This window comes from Bos indicus, chromosome 17 (genome assembly GCF_029378745.1).
Source record: "Bos indicus isolate NIAB-ARS_2022 breed Sahiwal x Tharparkar chromosome 17, NIAB-ARS_B.indTharparkar_mat_pri_1.0, whole genome shotgun sequence".
NCBI lineage: Eukaryota > Metazoa > Chordata > Mammalia > Artiodactyla > Bovidae > Bos > Bos indicus.
Window position 1 is genome coordinate 9,548,111 of NC_091776.1, and position 18,731 is coordinate 9,566,841.

General features: G+C 45.3%; 1 protein-coding gene across 6 annotated transcripts in view; it reads left to right on the forward strand.

Moving 5' to 3' along the window:
- The first annotated feature begins 1,076 nt into the window (after nucleotides 1-1,076).
- NR3C2 (nuclear receptor subfamily 3 group C member 2) overlaps nucleotides 1,077-18,731 on the forward strand; it is a 439,369-nt gene continuing 421,714 nt past the window's right edge. For 2 of the 6 annotated variants that reach the window (XM_019977557.2, XM_070770129.1), the window contains exons 1-2: nucleotides 3,235-3,560; nucleotides 9,202-10,966. In XM_019977557.2, coding sequence (XP_019833116.2) covers nucleotides 9,204-10,966 — 1,763 coding nt within the window. In that variant the 5' untranslated portion in view covers nucleotides 3,235-3,560; nucleotides 9,202-9,203. Of the gene's footprint in view, nucleotides 1,206-3,234; nucleotides 3,561-9,201; nucleotides 10,967-18,731 lie in introns of those variants that run through there. The other 4 variants (XM_070770130.1, XM_070770131.1, XM_019977560.2 and 1 more) reach the window with 4 other exon arrangements.

The following is an 18,731-nucleotide window of genomic DNA, read 5'->3' on the forward strand; positions in this document are numbered from 1 at the left end:
GTGCCGCGCTCCCGGGCGCCGCCGTCCGCCCTCCCGGCTCGGTCGCCCCCCTTTCCCTTTCGCGTCTGCGTAGGTGTCCGCCGGAGCGGCAGGAGGGCGCGGGGGCGCGCGGGGCGGCGCGGGGGCGCGCGGGGCTCGGCGCGCGGCGGGGGGAGGGGGCCTGGCGCCCCGCCGCGTCCTCGGCTCGCTCGGCGGAGCGGGCGGCGGCGGCCCGGGCGCTGTCAGAGCGAGGGGACAGCCGGCGACCGCCGCTGCTCGCCAGTCTCCCCCGCGCGCAGACACCCGGTCCTTCCTCGGCGCTCCCCCCCACGGTGGGGGTGGGGCAGAGGCGCGGCGAGCCGGGGAGAAAAGCGGGGGGGCGGTGGAGAGACGAGCAGCCTCTCCGGGTGGGCAGCGGAGGAGCAGGAAAAGAAACTTTTCCCTCCCGCCCCCCGCGCATGGTCCCTAGACCGCGTCTCCCCTCCCGGCGGCTGGGAACTGCACCTGAGGCCGGGGGCGCGAGGTCAGGGCTGGACTTTGGGGAGTCGTGGGGAGGGCTGTGGGGTGACGTGCACTGGGGTTCCGTTTGCCATCGGCCTCCTAGCAGCCAGTGGCCAGGCTGGGGAGGGGGCCACGGGCGCCCCCGGCCCGGTTTCCCCCCAGACGGTGGCCGGACGCTCGGCTGCCTGCTCCTTCTGCAGAGGGTGTGACCCGGGAAGGGGGCCGCGGCACAGAGGGCTCCCCCTACGGCCACCCCCCTCAAAACACACACTCACACGCTCTGCCGCCCGAGCTGTCACCGGTCACCCCAGGCCTGGGGAGGGGGCGCGGAGAGCCCGCTGCGGGGCGGCCGGTGCGGGGTCAACCCCCCTAACTTCCCGGCTTCCAAGGCAGCCGCCGCCGCCCGGGAGACCGACAGCCCCGAGAGAGGGCCCGCCGCCTAAGGCCGGGCCGCCGCCGCTGCTGGGGGCGGGCGGGCGCCCGCGTCCCCCTCTGCGCGATTTGGCGCCGCCGCCTCGTCTCCTCCTGCCGGGTAACAACACTACGGCTCTATTGCTCTACCCACCGTCAGTAGGACGACTGCCGGGAGTCTCTTCCTCTCCATCCTTACCGCCGATCTGCTAATATCGGACTTGCTGGCGGCGGCGGCGGCGGGAGCGGGAGCCTGGTTGCCCCCACCCAACCCCCGCCCCGCGCCCCAGCCTCCCCACCATGTCCTAGAAAAGGTGAGTGTTCAGCGACAGTCACTTGGCGCTGACAGCCGCGGGAGGGGTCCGGGGAGCGCAGGGCGGCCCCGGGGAAGGCATGTTCCGCGCAGAGGGCGCGGGTTGGCAAGCCGAGGTGGGCTGCGGGCAGGAGACAAGGTTCCCACCCGGCCGCCTCCGGGCAGGGTTGTTGGGCGGCGGGCGAGCAATCGTGGCGGCCAGTCCCTGCAAGATTCTAACCTAGATTTTGCAAGAAACTGAGATCCAGGGCAAGACTGGCCCTCCGTAAAGGTGGTAAAAACTTAGCAAAAGAGACACGTCCATTCCTTTAATAATAAATAATTTGGCAGCGCAGGCGGAGCCGTCTTCTCCTCGGGTGCCCAGGCGCTAGGTCCGGGACTCCCCTCCTTCCTGCCGGCCGTCTGCGCTCGGGCCCGGCAGCTATCGATGCCCGGCTCCTTGCTTGGCCCGGAGAGCGCGCAGGACCTCGGGCCCCGCGGGAAAGTTGGGAGACTTGCGGGGACTCCCGGCGCCCCCGCAGAGCGGGGACTCAGAGCGGGGACTGCTGAGTACAGGAGTCGGGGGGTCGCAACCAGTTCTTGTGCGCCGCCGCCGTCTCTCCCGCGGCCAGGGAGTTCCCTACCTGGAGCGACTGAGAGTTCGAGTCTTCCTCGGTTCGGGGTCTGGAATTCCGAAGCTTAATGAACTGTAAGGAGAGGAGGGGCCTTTGGGCACAGGGTGAACTCCCTCCCCCCCCACCCCACTTCCGAGTTTGGCTGGTGCGGGACACGGGTGAGGCGGGAGGACGCACAGCTGCCGCCGCCGGGCTGCGGGTCGCCAAGGGCCCGGGGACCAGATTTAGGTGTGTACGTCACCGGTGCTGACTCTGGACCAGCCAGGAATATAAAACGGAGCCTCACACTCCGAGCCTCAAAGTCCTTAGAAATCAAAGTTAAGAAGCCCATCCTTTTGCTTAGTAACTACAGCCTTGGGGTGGGCGGGAGGAGAGTCGAGGTGGAGGCGGCTGGAGGGAAACCGAAATTTCTTCTTGCAGACGCTTGATCCTTAGAAAACAGTTTTGTTTCCTTCCCCCCTCCTGATTGTTTCTCCCAATGATGTGCACCCCCTCCCACCCATTATTAAAAAGTGACTATCCTCGATGGTCAGCTTTCTTTTAAATTGAACTACTGGAAAAATCCAATACGAAAGCAATAAATACAGCCACAAAATTGTAAGGAAGGAGTGCTGCAGCTCTTGACCCTGCCAGAGGTGTAAGGATGGGGAGGGGGGTGGGGGTGGGAGAGAAGCCGTGTTTAAAGGGCTTTGGCTGCACTGAAATCACTCGCTTTCCCCGCACGGTTAAAACAAGGAAATTCAATTCGAGTGGGAACGTGATCCTCTTGCTTGCTGGCAGCGGACGCTGCGGCTGCTGTGTTGAGGTAACTCGGCAGACTGACGAGTGGGGCGGGGAATGAACCTCCGGAGTCGGGAGAAGCCCACTGAGGGTCCCTCCCTGAGCGCGGACGCTGTGGGCGGTGCCTGGGCTAGGGCTGCCGCTCACCTGGCGCTGCAGGTGGAGAGCATCAGGGAGGACACCTTGACTGGTTTTCTAAAAACCGACTTCTTCAGCGTCCCCAGACTTTAAGCGTCTTTCCCGACATCCTGGGGTAGGCCAGGAGGAGAGCCAGGTGGGCGTGAGCAAGTTTGGGGTAGTGAAGCGAGGGGCGTGGGGGGGCAGCGAGTCGTGAGTACCTAGTGGCGTAGCCGCTGCCCTGCACCCCGAGCGGCCTCCGCTTCTGCTGCTTTAAGGGAGCTGCCGAGTCCAGGCTGTGTCGCAGCAACTTTGTATCAGTCATGTCGTCCTCCTGGTGACTGACAGCCTGGATTGTCCAATGAGAAGCCCGCCTGACCCGTGCAGCGTGGAGCCTTGCTTCCCCCCGGACCAATGGAAAGGGCCCAAGGGGGCGGGATAGCAACCTGAACTTTTTATCTGGACATGTGACCCGCTTTTAAAAGGGCCGGCCCTGAAGCTGGCCCACTCCCCCTCCGGGCTTTCGCCCGCCCTCTCCTTCTCTCTCCCTCCCAGCTTCCCCCGCCCTAGCCCTGCCCCTGCCCCTGCCCCCTCCTTTCCACCCCCCCGCGCCCGCGGTGTCATTGGACGGGTGAGACGCAAGCCAACTTCAGGCTGCTCTGAGGAAACCCGTGCAGTCACCTGGGTGCAAGAGCATTGCTGCCTCGGGCTCTCCCGCTGCAGGGAGAGCTGCACTCGCTGGCCTGGATGTGGTTGGATTTAGGGGGGTTCCGCAGCAGGGGTGTCGTGGCGTTGGCGAGCGCTGCAACAGGTAGACGCCGAGAGACGGACCCCGGCCGAGGCAGGTGTGTAGGGGTGTGCGGCTGGGCGCCGCTTGCCCGGCTCTGCGTGTGGCCGCGGCGCGGGAGCGTGCACTTTGCAGGGAGAAGTGGCTGCGTAATCCGGAGGCACTGTCAGTAGGGTGCTGTGTGCTTGTTGTTTTGTTTTGGTTTTCCACTTTCCCCCCCTTTGGCCGCCAGAGGACTATTTTGGGAAAGTTTGGCCACTTTGGATAAATGCCCTCTAACGAGCAGCTTTCTACCGCCTTTGGCAGTGGGAGGTCTCTCACCCTTCCCTTTCCCCAAAGATGAATTTCGGATCGTTTTTCTTGTACAGTTTTTAAAGGACGTTTGAATAATATTTCTTTCCTTTATAAATTGCGGAAGCACCCAAATCTCAGCCAGAGGTGTAGTGGAAAAAGGGCAATTGAAGGAGATACAAATCCCGACAGATTCTGTAGGAAAGAGGCTCTGGAAATTCGTGCATTTCCCGTGCCTTAGGATTCACGAAACTCCTGAAAGAGATTATGCTTTATGTGGCATCAGTTCGAATTCTAAAAGCAGGAGAGAAAGGATGAAGCTTCTTTCGGTGACATCCGTGCCCTGCTACTGAATTTAGGTGCACAGCTTTTCCTAATGAATTTTAGAAGACCAGGTTTAAATCGTAATGGTTTACGGCACCAAAAGGTTTAAGTATTTGTTATAACATAGAAGTTAGGAAAACTTTGATACCAGACAAGTTTGGAAACCACTGAATTTCAAAGGCAGTAAATTGCATTTTCATATTTGAATTGGCATTTCTCTAGGTGCTGTTATTGATGATATTTACATAGTAATGCTAACAGCATTCTCCATCTGTGAAATTCTGGGAAGTTTTCATTTTAGATTTGACTTCATGACAGGCTATTATGGAAATGCTTGAGGAAAGAAGTTTTTTTAAAATAATAAAAGGGGAGCTTTTTCCTTTAAGGGAGAAATAGTTTAGTTTGGGGCTTTTGGAACGATCAGGTGGCTCAGTGAATTAGGTGAGTGAATAGAAATCAGGTGTGTTCAGTTCTAACTGGTTCTCTGGCTCTCTTAGGTGACCTTGGGCTGATTTCTATCATTAATTTCATCTGTTAAAACAAGGAACATGGTTATAGTTAAGTAATAGGGATGACAGCAAAAGAGTTACAGTGAACTTTTACAACTATGCAACCAATACAAATTATAAAATTCTTAACGTTCTGTCTTGAGGATGTAATATTAGAGTCAGATAACTATAGAAAATGATGCATTTGAAATGGAACTGTGTTTGGGAGGTTATAAAAGTTAAACTGTTTTCGGAAAAAATATAAATTTGCAAGATTCTTTGTTAATATTCCTGAAACAAACAAACAAAAAGAACTACTTCCTTATGGGAAACTGCAGTTTAACAGAGTCTGTAAAATATAAAAATTTAAAGTCAGATTTTCCCTTTGCAAAAATAGTGTTTAAGAGCATATATATGACAAGGTAGAACTGTCAGTATTTTTCCTTACTTTCCCTGTGTGAAAGTTCCTTCATTTTAAGAGAGGAGGCATTTGCCTGAATATTAAGGGACCTTCATGTTTTTTGTCTTTGCCCCAAGGGGAGTATCTGTTATAGTTTCCATTGTAAGAGAGACAAGCCTGATTTAACATAAGTAGATTTGTATATCAATATCTGTTTAATCTTATACTTTAGTAACAAAAACTTTACCTTTTCCCTCTGGATATTAAGTTCCATGAAGATCATATTCATCAACTAATATTTTCAGTATTCACTAGTGATTGACTAAAAATCTGCTCAAGCCATGGAGCTTGTGCCAGTTTCAAAAAGACAACCTGGATTTCCTGGACGACATAGGAAATAACTTCCTAACTGATCCGTTTGTTTTATAGAGAAGATCAATTAAGATAATATAGGACAGAATAGCATGGAAACTTACACACTACCATATGTACATAGATAGTGGGAATTTGCTGTGTGACTTAGTAAACTCAAACCAGGGCTCTTGTGGCAACCTAGAGGAGTGGGATGGGGTGGGAGGTGGGAGGTGGGAGGTAGGTTCAGAAGGGAGGGGATATATGTATACTTATGGCTGATTCATGTTGATATATGGCACAAACCAACACAATATTGTACAGCACTTATCTTTCAGTTAAAAATAAGTACATTAAAAAAAAGAAAGGAAAAGATAATAGGGAGAATTCAGCATAAAATATTTCAATAATCATATATTTTTTTAAAAGCCTGATCCTTAAAAATATTTCCAGTGGAAGCCATGTAGGTGCTAGCCCTAGCCCTAGATATCTTCGGTTCTTTACTGTTGGTTGCCAGCCTTTATATTCTTTGTTGAGAGGTGTATTAGGTTGACAGATCAAAATGTCTTAAAGCTAATGTAGATTTCAGCAAAGCCTTTGCAAATTCTCTAATGATAGCCTTGTCAATAATGTGGTGAAATCCAGGCTGGTCTGTGTTATTGTCAAGAGGGTTCAAGGCTAGCCAAACAAGACTTGGAAAGTTGTGATCAGCTGCATGATATTAGCTGATAAGGTACTTCCTTGTAAGAGTGCTTTAAGATGGTTCTTGCCTATCAGCGCTCTCGTAAAGGTTCTCTTCAAATCTTTATATAGCCTTATGTATCTAAGACGTGGCTCCTGGCTTGAGGCACAGTGATGAAAAGTGTCCCTCCGCATATTAGTAGATGTTGTGTGAGAAAAAAGAAAACAGGTGCAGTGGCCAAATTATTTAGGGAACTCTGAATTAAAAAGGAAATGGGTTTCTGTACCTTAGAACTTCCAAGAGTTTTAGCATGTGAATTTCCACTGTGAAGCTTCAAAACAGGCAGTGAGTGATCATCCTTTCCTAAAGACAGTTTGGAGAAAGAATTTTTGGAGAGAAGTCTGGATGACGATGATCCTTCAGACTCAAGGCAGATGGTCCTGTTGTCTGGGAGACTGTAGGTGTAGGAGTGGGGAGGGATGAACTTGTGGAGACCTTTAGTAAGGGTGCCAAGGCAGGGGTGATTTCTGGGCATTTGAATAGACGGTGGTACAATTCACCAAGACAGGGAATGTGGGTTTAGGAATAGGATTGGGGTATGGGGGGATGATACACAGAAGGTGTTCAGTTTTAAACAGGAATAGACACATTTCTTGTGGTTTGATGAATTTGGGACTGAAGTATCTATCTGTACCTTATCTATACTGTTCCAGTTTGGTATGGGGAAGGCTGAATATTCTTAGAAGTAGAAGCAGCACATATTTACTGGTATTTTTCAACCCATGGCTATTACTAAATGGTTTTTCAGTAAGGTACAAAAGGCCAGTATTAGCTGTTTTGGTCCCATTTCACTATATTCAGTTCTTGGCTTTCATCCACACTAATTTTTCCTGCTGGAATTATCAGATTACCTTCTCAGACTTCATAACTTGGCTTACTTTCTACTGTTTTGTGATTGGGAATTTATAGAATAATGTTCTTTAAGCAAAAACATGCTACATAATTGGGAGATTTCAATGTTCACAAATTACTGGGTATTGATTATTTTATAATAGTTTAACATTTTTTTATTTGTACTATGCTGTCATCTTGGGGTGCAGTGGTAAAGCTGATAAAGTTTCCTCCTTCTGGGAACTTAAAAGCCTAGTGTGGAATACAGAAAAGTAAGAGGTAATTATGATCTTCGGACAATTTGGGCATTAAATTTTGCCAGAGAGCCCTGTGATATCTGATGCCAATTTATTTAGTAGAGTCATTATATCATTTTTTCCATGTTAATATAATTTCTGGAGCAAAAAGTCTTCCTAGTCTCTTTAATGAGAAGAGGGTAGGGTGGATGAAGATCGTGAGTGGCAGAGTGGGGGAAAGGACTGAGAGGTCTGAAGTAATATCTGTGTTCAGCACTGCAGAAACTGCAGCTTTTAGGTCAGGACCTTTATTTGGGTCAGAGATTGTTTATACACCTGAAAGGATTTGAAAAATGCGTAGTTAAAGATTTTAAGAGTTCTATGCATGAAAATGCACAAATGAAATTTTATTGAGTGAATTAATTTTCTTTGAGAGATGTTTCTTTAGAGTGGTGCTTCTCAAGCCAGGGGTGATTTTGGCCCCCCTCCCCACACCCCTAGGGGCTTTTGGCAAGGCTGGAGGCATTTGGGGCTGTCACAGCAGGGCAGGAGGAATGCTACTGGCATCTAGTGGGTAGGGGTCAGGGATACAGCTGTACATCTTACAATGCACAGGAGAGATCTCAACAAAGCATTATCAGGCCCCCAGTAGGGCCATGGTTGAGAGACCTTGGTGTAGACACCTGGGATCAAATTCCAGCTCTGCTGTGTAGCTTCTGCCTCGGTTTCCCCAGTTGTATCATTTGGGACAGTACTTCTGCCAATCTTGTAGGGTAATTTATAAGGGTATGTACGTTAATATCTGTGAAAGGCTTGTAATAGGTCATTGAACCATATCATGCATAAGAATTATAGAAATACAGCCTGTTACGATTATCTATAGAATAAATTTATAGAGAGAGCCAGTAGATAAAATAGTATGTCTAAAACAATCCTGGGGACTCCTTGAGGATGGGAATTGAGGCTGTTTTGTTCATCACTGTAGATTCAGTGGCTAGTTGTAGGCCCAGGATGCAACACACACTTGGTGAATATTTGTTGAATGAATGAACACATAAATTGTCAGGACCCATCTCAGACTTCCTCCATTAACTGTTGAGAATGAAACTGGCTGTCTGGAGTCTTTTCAGCAGAGCTACCACTAGGTCAGGCGCATGTCAGAGTCCTTGCCAGGACTGAAATACAGACTAGAGTCCTGACATTCTCAACTTGTCATTCAGCCTCTTTGAGTTATGGACTAGCTTAATTAATCAGGATATATGACTCTTCACTGTTCAGAATTGACATTAAATTATCTTCACCAAAATCTATTTTACGAAAATCTTACTGTTTTGAAAATAATCCTCAAGTTATCTTGCCTGTGATCATTCACGGGATGACTTTACATTGGGAAATGGTAACATTAATTACATTTCCTCATTGTTTTTTAATCAAGTCACATATTAGCTATGAAAAGCAGCTTCTATATGCTGGAAAGACTCCAAAGACTTTGGCATTAGATTTCGTTTTAAACCTGACTTTGTCACTTACTGTGTCTTTGACCTTGGGCAAGTTGCCCACTTGGTTAAACCCTCAGTTTCCTCTTTGGATGCATCAGGAGTCCCCAGGATTACTTTGCATATTAAATAAGTTAACATTTGTAAATATTCTTTGGAAACTCTACAGGCTGTATTATAGCAAAGATGTTTTATATGTAAAATTTCCTTCAAACTCCAAAGGCTGTAGTATATAGTAAAGATGTTACTTGGATGCAAAATAGTTTTATTGCTTGCTCTATTATAGCAAAGATGTTGCTTTTATTTAGATGGGAAATAGTTTTATTGCTTCTTATATTCTGGCTTCTGGACAAATTATAGTCAGGACTCTGTTGTATCAGCACCTAAAAAGGTAATAACTTGAGTATATCTGGAAGTATTGCTTATCATCAGTAGAATATGTACTTATAGCTCAGTCAGTACAATTTCAGAATGTCTTTTAGAGTAACTGTGCTATCCACGACTCTAATTCGATTTTTTTAATATAAATTTTTATGTTAGCTATGGAGACCAAAGGCTACCACAGTCTCCCTGAAGGTCTAGAAATGGAAAGACGGTGGGGTCAACTTTCTCAGCCTGCAGAGCGTCCTGCCCTGGGACCCGTACCCACGGAGCAGCCCGACGAGAGTAACTACATGGAGATCGTCGACGTGCGCTGCGTCTCCGGTGCTATTCCAAACAGCAGTACTCAAGGAAGCAGCAAAGAAAAACACGAACTACTCCCTTGCCTCCAGCAAGACAACAGTCGGTCCGGGATTTTACCATCTGACATAAAAACCGAGCTGGAATCAAAGGAACTTTCGGCCACGGTGGCCGAGTCCATGGGCTTGTACATGGATTCCGTGAGAGAGGCTGACTACGCCTATGATCAGCAGAACCCACAGGGAAGCGGGAGTCCGGCAAAGATGTATCAAAACGTCGAACAGCTTGTGAAATTTTACAAAGAGAACGGCCACCGTCCTTCCACGCTGGGGGGTGCGAGCAGGCCCTTGCGGTCCTTCTTGCCCGACTCTGGGGGCTCTGTTAATGGCGGGGTCATGCGCAATGTGGTGAAGAGCCCCATCCTAGGGCACGAGAAGGGCCCGGCAGTTTGCAGCCCTCTGACCCTGTCATCCTCGGGTTGCAGCCCCGCCAGCATCAGCTGTGTGTCCTCCACTTCAGCCAGCTTCGGCAGTTTCCCAGTGCACAGCCCCATCGCCCAGGGCACCCCTCTGCCATGCTCCCCCAATGTGGAGACGCGGGGCTCCAGGTCACACAGCCCAGCGCATGCCAGCAACGTGGGCTCACCTCTCTCCAGTCCGTTGAGTAGCATGAAATCCCCGATTTCCAGCCCCCCGAGTCACTGCAGCGTGAAGTCTCCGGTCTCCAGTCCTAATAACGTCACTCTGCGATCCTGCGTATCCAGCCCTGCAAACATCAACAACTCAAGGTGCTCCGTTTCCAGCCCTTCCAACACAAACAACAGATCCACGCTGTCCAGCCCAGCCGCTAGTACTGTGGGGTCTATCTGTAGCCCTGGAAGCACCGCCTTCAGCTACACTGCTTCGGGCACCCCAGTGGGGTCCAGTGCAGCCCGAGATGTGGTTCCCAGTCCAGACACCCAGGAGAAAGGTGCTCAAGAGGTCCCCTTTCCTAAGACTGAGGAGACAGAGAATGCCATCTCCCATGGTGTGGCTGGCCAGCTTAACATTGTCCAGTACATAAAGCCGGAGCCAGACGGAGCTTTCAGCAGCTCGTGTCTAGGAGGAAACAGCAAAATAAATTCTGATTCCCCCTTCTCAGTACCAATAAAACAAGAGTCAACCAAGCATTCATGTTCTGGCACCTCTTTTAAAGGGAATCCAGCAATCAACCCCTTTCCATTCATGGATGGCTCATACTTTTCCTTTATGGATGATAAAGACTATTATTCTCTATCAGGAATTTTAGGACCACCTGTGCCGGGCTTCGATGGTAACTGTGAAGGCAGCGGGTTCCCCATGGGGATAAAACAAGAACCGGATGATGGGAGCTTCTACCCAGAAGCCAGCATCCCTCCATCTGCCATCGTTGGCGTGAATTCAGGTGGACAGTCCTTTCACTATAGGATTGGTGCTCAAGGTACAATATCTTTATCACGATCAGCTAGAGACCAATCTTTCCAACACCTGAGTTCCTTCCCTCCCGTCAATACCTTGGTGGAGTCGTGGAAATCACACAGTGACCTGTCATCGAGAAGAAGTGATGGATATCCGGTCCTAGAATACATTCCAGAAAACGTATCAAGGTAAGTCGGCCTTTTTCTCCAGTTTTGAAAAACCATGGCTGTGTGAAATGCTGAAGGTTAGCATTATCTTTGCTGTGGATATATTCAAACACATTTCAGTCTCCTGTTTCTTTTGGAGCATGGTCATTGTATGCTTACCCTTTAGCTTGTTGGTGTGTTAGAAATGTACTGTCGTTGAGTCACTGAGTTGTATCCGATTCTCTGTGACCCCATGGACTGCAGCACTCCAGGCTTCCCTGTCTTTCACTATAGAGAAACCAAAAATTTTGAGAGTCTCAAATGTTTCCATCGATTTGGAAGGAGCATGTGTACGTGATGTACATGGGTCTTCTTCCCCTTCTGCATTGCTGCTGGTAGGTAGGTATTTAAGATAAGTTTGTTTCCTAATGCCTGCTATTACGTATGCTTTAGCAGACTAGTGCTAGGTTTGTTTTTTTTTTTTTTTTTCTTTAGCTGTATACTGGTTTACTAACATTGCTTTAAATTGTTTTCTTTGTGGTCATAAGTCTTTTTTTCCCCAGAGTTTTCTTTATTAATCACTTCATTGGTTGTGAAAAATGAAATGAAACCCCAAATCTGTTACCCACAAGCTCCCCACCGTTTTCATCTTTTTCTAGATTGGTTAATCGTATGTAAGTTGTGGTCTTCAGCACAAATAAATCATTTCCTTAACTCTGGAGAGCTTTTTAAAGACTCAGCACATCTAAAATTACTAAGTGGCCCGTTTTGCTTTCCTACTCTTTGGAAGTGAAGTATGTCACTGCAGTTTAAGATTGGTATATTTATAACTTTTAAGATCTGCAAGGAGACATACTTTACTTACTGTAAAATATCTTCTTGGCTTTCCTTCTTGTAGATAGCATATTGTATATATTTAGAAAAAACAAGGAAGAGGTTTCAGATATGACTGTAAAGGGTGGTTCTAAGTAATACAGTGAATACTTATGTTGGACTTTGCTTCAGTACTGTTTTTATTACCTGGATATGGTCAATGATCCCTTTATTGAACATATAAAGAATAGATTTCCTAGATATAGTTCACAGAGGCTTCTAGGAAGATGTGGCTATTTTCCTTAAAAACTTGTTTGGTGGTGAAAATGTCCATTCCCATCAACAAAACGTAAGATTGACGTGCATTCTGTGTTCTTTCTCCTTTGGTTTTTTACTGAAGCAAAAGCAAAAACTTTTCATTTGTGCTTCCTTTTCCTCTTCATTGACTCATACCTCACTCCTCTTGCTTTTATGGAAGCAACACATTCCATAAAGGAGACTTACATGCTCTTACAGTTCTCAGTAGCATGACTAGTTAATCCTAGACTCACACTGTTGCTCTCTCCTAAATTCTAAACTCTCACAAATGCTGAAATGGCATAGCTTTCGTCAGAACCAAGCTCAGCAGGTGCTTTGCTTTCCTTTCTGAGAAGGATGGTTTGCACACACTGTAGATACTTTTGTTAAGTGATGTTTGTAGTGGGTTAGTTGGAGGGAGTTTGGCCTGGTAGTTAAGAGCATGGCTACCCTGGTTGAAATCCCCAGCTCTGCCGCTTAACTGCTTTGTGACCCTATGCTCATCTCTTCACCTCTCTGGCCTTCAGTCTTCTCATCTGTAAAAAGGGAATTCAGTAGTCAAGACAATGAGTTAAATTATGAGAAGCCCTTTGACTATCATCTGGAATACAACATGCATCATAGAGTATTATATACATTTCAGCAGTTGCTCTTAGCATTTAATGGGATTGTTCATAACCTTTAGTTTCTATTTCTTTTAGTGTTCTCTTTTGTACATTAAATGAAATTCCATACAGTCTTTTAAAGAAATGTACAAAGTGTAAGGAAATAGTTGTTGATAAATTCCTGTGATTAATTTCTACCTTTTTATAGCTAGGCACTCTACGTTTCTATTTATGCTCTTTTAGTTTTGAAGACCGTTGCTTTGGGTAATGATATTTCTGGTAGAAACACTAGCCAGATGCTAGCTAAAATCATTAACTCTCTTCCAGTTGTTCTGTATCCTATTTATACTGTTTTGTCTTTGCCGGACTCAACTCCTGATGCCCCTCTTGGTGGTCTTGGGACCCCTCGCCTTACACATTCCAATGAATTGGTGACTTTGAGCCTCCTGTGCCTTTGTGGGAAACTGGGGTGTTGTAAAGTTTTAGATTACTGCTTTAATTAGATTACTAATTCCTTACAGCTTTTCCTGGTGAATATTACCCAAGTCTATTTGTTTTGATCATTCTCAGAGGAAACACAGACTTTTTTTCTGGATTTCAGTCTACATTTTATAATATTGAATTTAACCTCATCCAAGCTTCATTATTGGCTTCTTGTTTTGTGATTTTGGGACCAAAATCCAACTTTTCTGCCTACTTTATAATTTATGATGATGTTACCTCATTCCAGGTAATGTCAGATTAGTGAATTAAAGATTATAAAGGATCAAGGCAGTTTGTAACTGCTTCTAAGTTTCATAACATTCTTTATCTTTAGGTTGAACTCTGTTTTCTAGTAAATGTCAAAGTATGGTTTGGGATTTCTGAGACCTTATCCAGGAGGGCCACAAACTCAAAAATTGTGCATTTGTAGATGAGCCATGCAAAATGGAAGATAGACCAATGGTTTTTCTAAAATAGTTCATGAAAAGTTCACTGATACAGTTTCAGATTCCGTGTGGCAACTAAGCTTTAAGAAACCCCTGACTGTCCATTTCCACTGTACTGAAGTATCATATCTCCACTGATCTGAGATAACCATTAAAATACTTCTCCTTTTTTCAACAACATAACAGTGTAAAGCCAGATTTTCTTCATATACTTGAACCAAAACACATCACCACACACTAACCACAGAAGTCGATATGAGAATCTGTCTGTCGTCTATTAGGTGAGACAATAGACTTGCAAAAGTTTTTCGTTCTGGGAAACACAAGTTGTTGTTTGTTTGTTTGTTTTTTCTTTTCACATATGCATGTTTACGTTAAGGTGTGATGACTTATTTTAAGTGATTAAAAAGAAGTACTCGTTTTAATTTGTAATAAGGTAAATATCAGTAGATAGAATACACATAAACAAAAGATCTTGACCTCAACACATTTCCAAGAGTGGAAAGACATCCTGAGACTCAGACGTTGAGTACTGTTGGTCTAGCCTATAAAACTTTGGCGGTTCATGCAGAAAGAGGATATTATGTTATTTGCCTTAGCTTAATTGAATGTTATGCTGAAGAAGGGGTGCCTTGTCCCTGCAAGGACAGTGATTCTCATCCAGGTGAATTTTTCAAGCTGACTGAAGTGAAGGCCACGGAGAGTGTATCTACTGCAGCCTGTGGATGTTCTCTGAGAGTGTGACCAGAGGCAGCTCTCAGAATTTCCAGCAGGTGGATTGTCTTGCTTGCCACACAGAGAAGGACAGGGTTGGCCAAAAAGTCTGTTCCGGTTTTTGTACCATCTTATAGGAAAAACTCAAACTAACATTTTGGCCATCCCAATATATGACAATGAAAGTTGACATAAAACTCTGCGGTAGACGCTGGACCTGGTTTGGTCATACAGATGGAGGGTCCCCTGCGCACTTGGACAGAGACGGAGCTGTGCACTTGAGTGAGTGGCAGCGTCTCTTAGCCTCCGTTTCTTCATCTGAGAGAAAGTAAGTTGACTGAGATGCTCTCCGAGGACCGCCAGCCACCCTACTGAGTGTCTGTATAGTTTCCTTGGAGTCGTGTATGTTAAGAATGAAAATAGAAAAATCCCTTCACATATTTACTAGTCTGGTTTCAAGTTTATCTTAATCACCAGTTCAGCTCTGTAGTTTCCAGGGCAGTTGTAATAGAAAAATATCATTATCATTTAAAAGTAAGGATGAGTGAGGGTGACCTATCATTTTGCTTGGAAAAGCCATTCTATTTTCAAATCAGAACTTTTCCTTTCATAAAACTTGACACTTATATGATGAGTTTCCTGTTCTTTTAAATTTGCAATATTCCTTTTGGAAGCAGGGTTAGTCTGTTGACATAACACTGGGTGTTTATGGCAATGGTCATAGTCACTTTGATAGCATCATAACACAGTGCTAACATTGACTTAAACGTTCGAATATAAAGTTCACTGTTTCAAAGGGCACATTCTCGTAGGTTTCAAGACACGTAATCAGGAATTTATCTTAATATAAACTGCACTTTTTTTTTCCGTGATAGAAGGAAACAATTTCGTGATAACCTCCGGTTGGGTTTCTCTTTTTCCCAGTGATCCCTGAAGGTTTTCAATACCCATCTCCCGTAATAAGCTAAAAGCTTCAGAATCCAAGGAGTTTGTTACAGTTTACCATGTCTGTCAGTAAACTTCTGTAAATAAACCATTGAGATAGAAGTATCTTCACGCAATGCAAAGTTTGAAAAATGGTGGGTTTTGGAAGGGAGAAATTGATTATTGGTGATTATTTCTATAATAAATCCATTACAGAATAACTTAGGTCATTTGGAAATGAAGGCATGGACACTTTCTTTTTCTTATTTGTCTCATAATGTTTTGATTTTGAAATGGCTAGTGTGCTTAGAATTTCTCCAGGTTAGTGTTCTAAATAGTATTTTTAGAAATGGTTTAAAAGGAGACTCGCTTCTTCTGATGATTCATTCACTTTCATTCATTTATGGTATTTCCGGTAGAAGTAGTGATAATTTTATGGGGGAAAACCCCCTTATTCCTCTTTAATTAAGCAAATCACTATGCAGTGTCCTTCCTTACATTTTGCTTTTCACAAGTATCCCAGATTTATATGTCAGTGTGTTCACCTTTTATCATCTAAAGTGTTGTTCTATTTAAAACTGTTTACTTCCTACGTAAAGTGAAGATAAAAGCCCTGGTTTCAGTTAAATAAACTCAAATTATTCAACTTAAAGCAGTTCTCATACATAGCAGTGACATGCTGAATCTAGGACCTAGATACGTATCATTTATGGATTTGATTCCTTTCGCAATATTGAAATTCTGGGTGTGCCTGATCTTTCCTATCCTTGTAATGTTTAGAGTAAGAGCAGATGTTCTATTGATCACCAGTAATTTAGGCGTATTACTTCACTTCCCCTGATATCATTAATTTTTTTCTCCAAAATAATGCTTGCTTTCCCAGACTTTCAACTGTTGCTGTACTTTCATACAACTGATAAAATTTCATCTCTGCTGCTAAGTAATTTATTTTCTTTCATTTACTAAATTCAGACTGAGAGAAAAAAACGTTGATTTCTTGAATCCATTCAAATATAGTCATTAAATTGTATATCTTTGTGGACTGCATTCCAAAATTTATTAGTATCCAGGAAATATAAGTGTGTTTAAATGGATAGTGTCTTAATCTTAAATTTAAAAATTTTGAGTTTTAAACTTGTCAAATATAGGCTTTGTTTTCAGTTTTAAGAGTTTTATGTTGTTTTTTTATATAATAAGGCAATGATGAAGTTAAAATGTAAATATATGTATGAACATGTTACCTAATTAATACTCTGGAAACCTCTGGATTTACGATTGTCAGTGGTATGGCCAAGGCCAAAATTTCTATGTAGAAAATAGGGAGAAATTTTTATTTATGCAAGGAATAGAACACTCTAGTCCAAGGAAGGAAAAGAAGATAAACAAAAAGTAATTTGGATACTTACAAAGTTAATACCCAAGGGAGACTGATGTGAGCTGATAACTGGTCCTTTGAATTCACAGCTGTGACCATGACTTAGTTTATCAGTGATGGGTACTTTGATTGACATGTATTTCCACCTTAATATCTTAAAAATTGTTGAAATAAATATACAAAAATCATGACCTAAAATAGAATGAAATAAGGTTTGTAATGGACAAAACCAACTTTGAGTGTTCCAACAGGAAAGGATCTGGGCAAGATTTGGAAAATAGGAAGATGGGAGGATGAGAGTTAGTATTTATCATTAGTCTTGAGAAATTTGCACGGGATTGAGCAGGGGGGACACTTCCTGGTGAAGGGAGTTGTATGAGCAGAGCCTGGATCGGCAGAAAGCCCTGAGTGTGGCCCAGCTGTATGGCTGGCTGTGATATGGGGGACTTGGGGAAAGACGGCCCAGAAGAGCTCAGTTGGAACTAGAAGCCCATGGAACTTGAAAGTCACATGAAGAAGTTTGTACTTAATTTGGCAGGTAATGAGGAGTTACTGAAATGTTGGCGCAGGGAACGGCCTGAGCTGAAGTGCACTTGGGAAAAACCTTAATTAGGCAATGGTTGTAGGGTGGATTGGAGCCTAAGGAGCCTTGTTAAGAAGTTACTGTAACAGTGCTGGAGGATGGGAAGGAACTGGGTCTCTGAAGTGAGGATGTCAGAGCTGGTGGAAGAAAGGGGTATGTGTGATGTACTATAGAAGACTTTGTAGCAGTTGATTTTTATGTAATGACGTTTTTTAAAAATAGTCGCAGACACAGAAAAAAATCGGGAGGCCATTACAAAGAATGATGAACAAGGATAGTCTCGCACATAAGCACAATACAGCCACTGAAAGCCAGAAAGTAACATTAAGTTAGTGATATCTGGGGGACTTCCCTGGTGGTCAGTGGCTAAGATTCCAAGCTCCCAGTGCAGGGGGCCCAGGTTCGATCCCTGGTGAGAGAACTAGATCCCGCATGCCTCAACTCAAGATCCCATGCAGCCAGATAAAGATACTTTAAAAATGAAAAAGTTACTGGCATCTTGATTTCTGGTTTTGCCGGTTGTCCCAATAATATCTTTCGCAGTGAAAGGACCCTGGTGCAGAATTGTGTTTTGTGCTTTCAGCTGTCAGGACTCTAGTCCCTCTCAGTCTAGGACAGTTCCCTGTCTTTTTCTAGATTTCATGACTTGACTTTAGGGGATGACAGGCCAGCCCTTTAGTAGAAAGTCCCTCGATTTGGGTTTGTCCTTATTTCCTCAGGTTTCTGTTCTGGTGCTGCCCCCTAGGCAGGAGGACCACAGACAGCAGGCTGTATTCTCCTCCTGCTTCCTGCCGCATGCCAAGCCATTTCCCTTCGTGCCTTTATTGCCCATCTGCAGCGCTCCATCCAGGTGTTGTCTGACAGGCTTCCCCGCAGTCAAGTTACTCTTTGCCCTTTGCAATTAGGAGCTATTTGGAGGAGCAGTACTTTGAAGTTGTATACACATCCCAGTCCTCATTGCATTTTTGTATTCATTAAATTAGCCATAGGTGGCTCAGACGGTAAAGCGTCTGCCTACAATGCGGGAGACCCAGGTTCGATCCCTGGGTTGGGAAGATCCACTGGAAAAGGAAATGGAAACCCACTCCAGTACTCTTGCCTGGGAAAATCCCATGGACGGAGAAGCCTGGTGGGCTACAGTCCACAGGGTCGCAGAGTCGGACACCACTGAGTGACTTCACTTTCACTTTCTTTTGTTGCTTCCCTGGTGGCTTAGCTGGTAAAGAATCTGCCTGCAACGCGGGAGACCTGGGTTCAGTCCCTGGGTTGGGAAGATTCCCTGGAGAAGGGAACGGCTACCCACTCCAGTATTCTGGCCTGGAGAATTCCATGGACTGTATAGTCCATGGGGTCGCAAAGAATCAGACGGGACTGAGCGGCTTTCACTTTGGGGCATCACTGTTCTTTTAAGCAGTCAATTATAACCTCGTACTGCCCTTATTTTTGATATTCAGTTTGTTCCTGATTTCGCCAGTGGGAACTCATCCATGCTGGTTTCTGTGACGATTTTGCAGTGTTCCCATCACTTCTCTGAGGGCCACCTTGCTTTAGGCCCACTTTGTCCTTT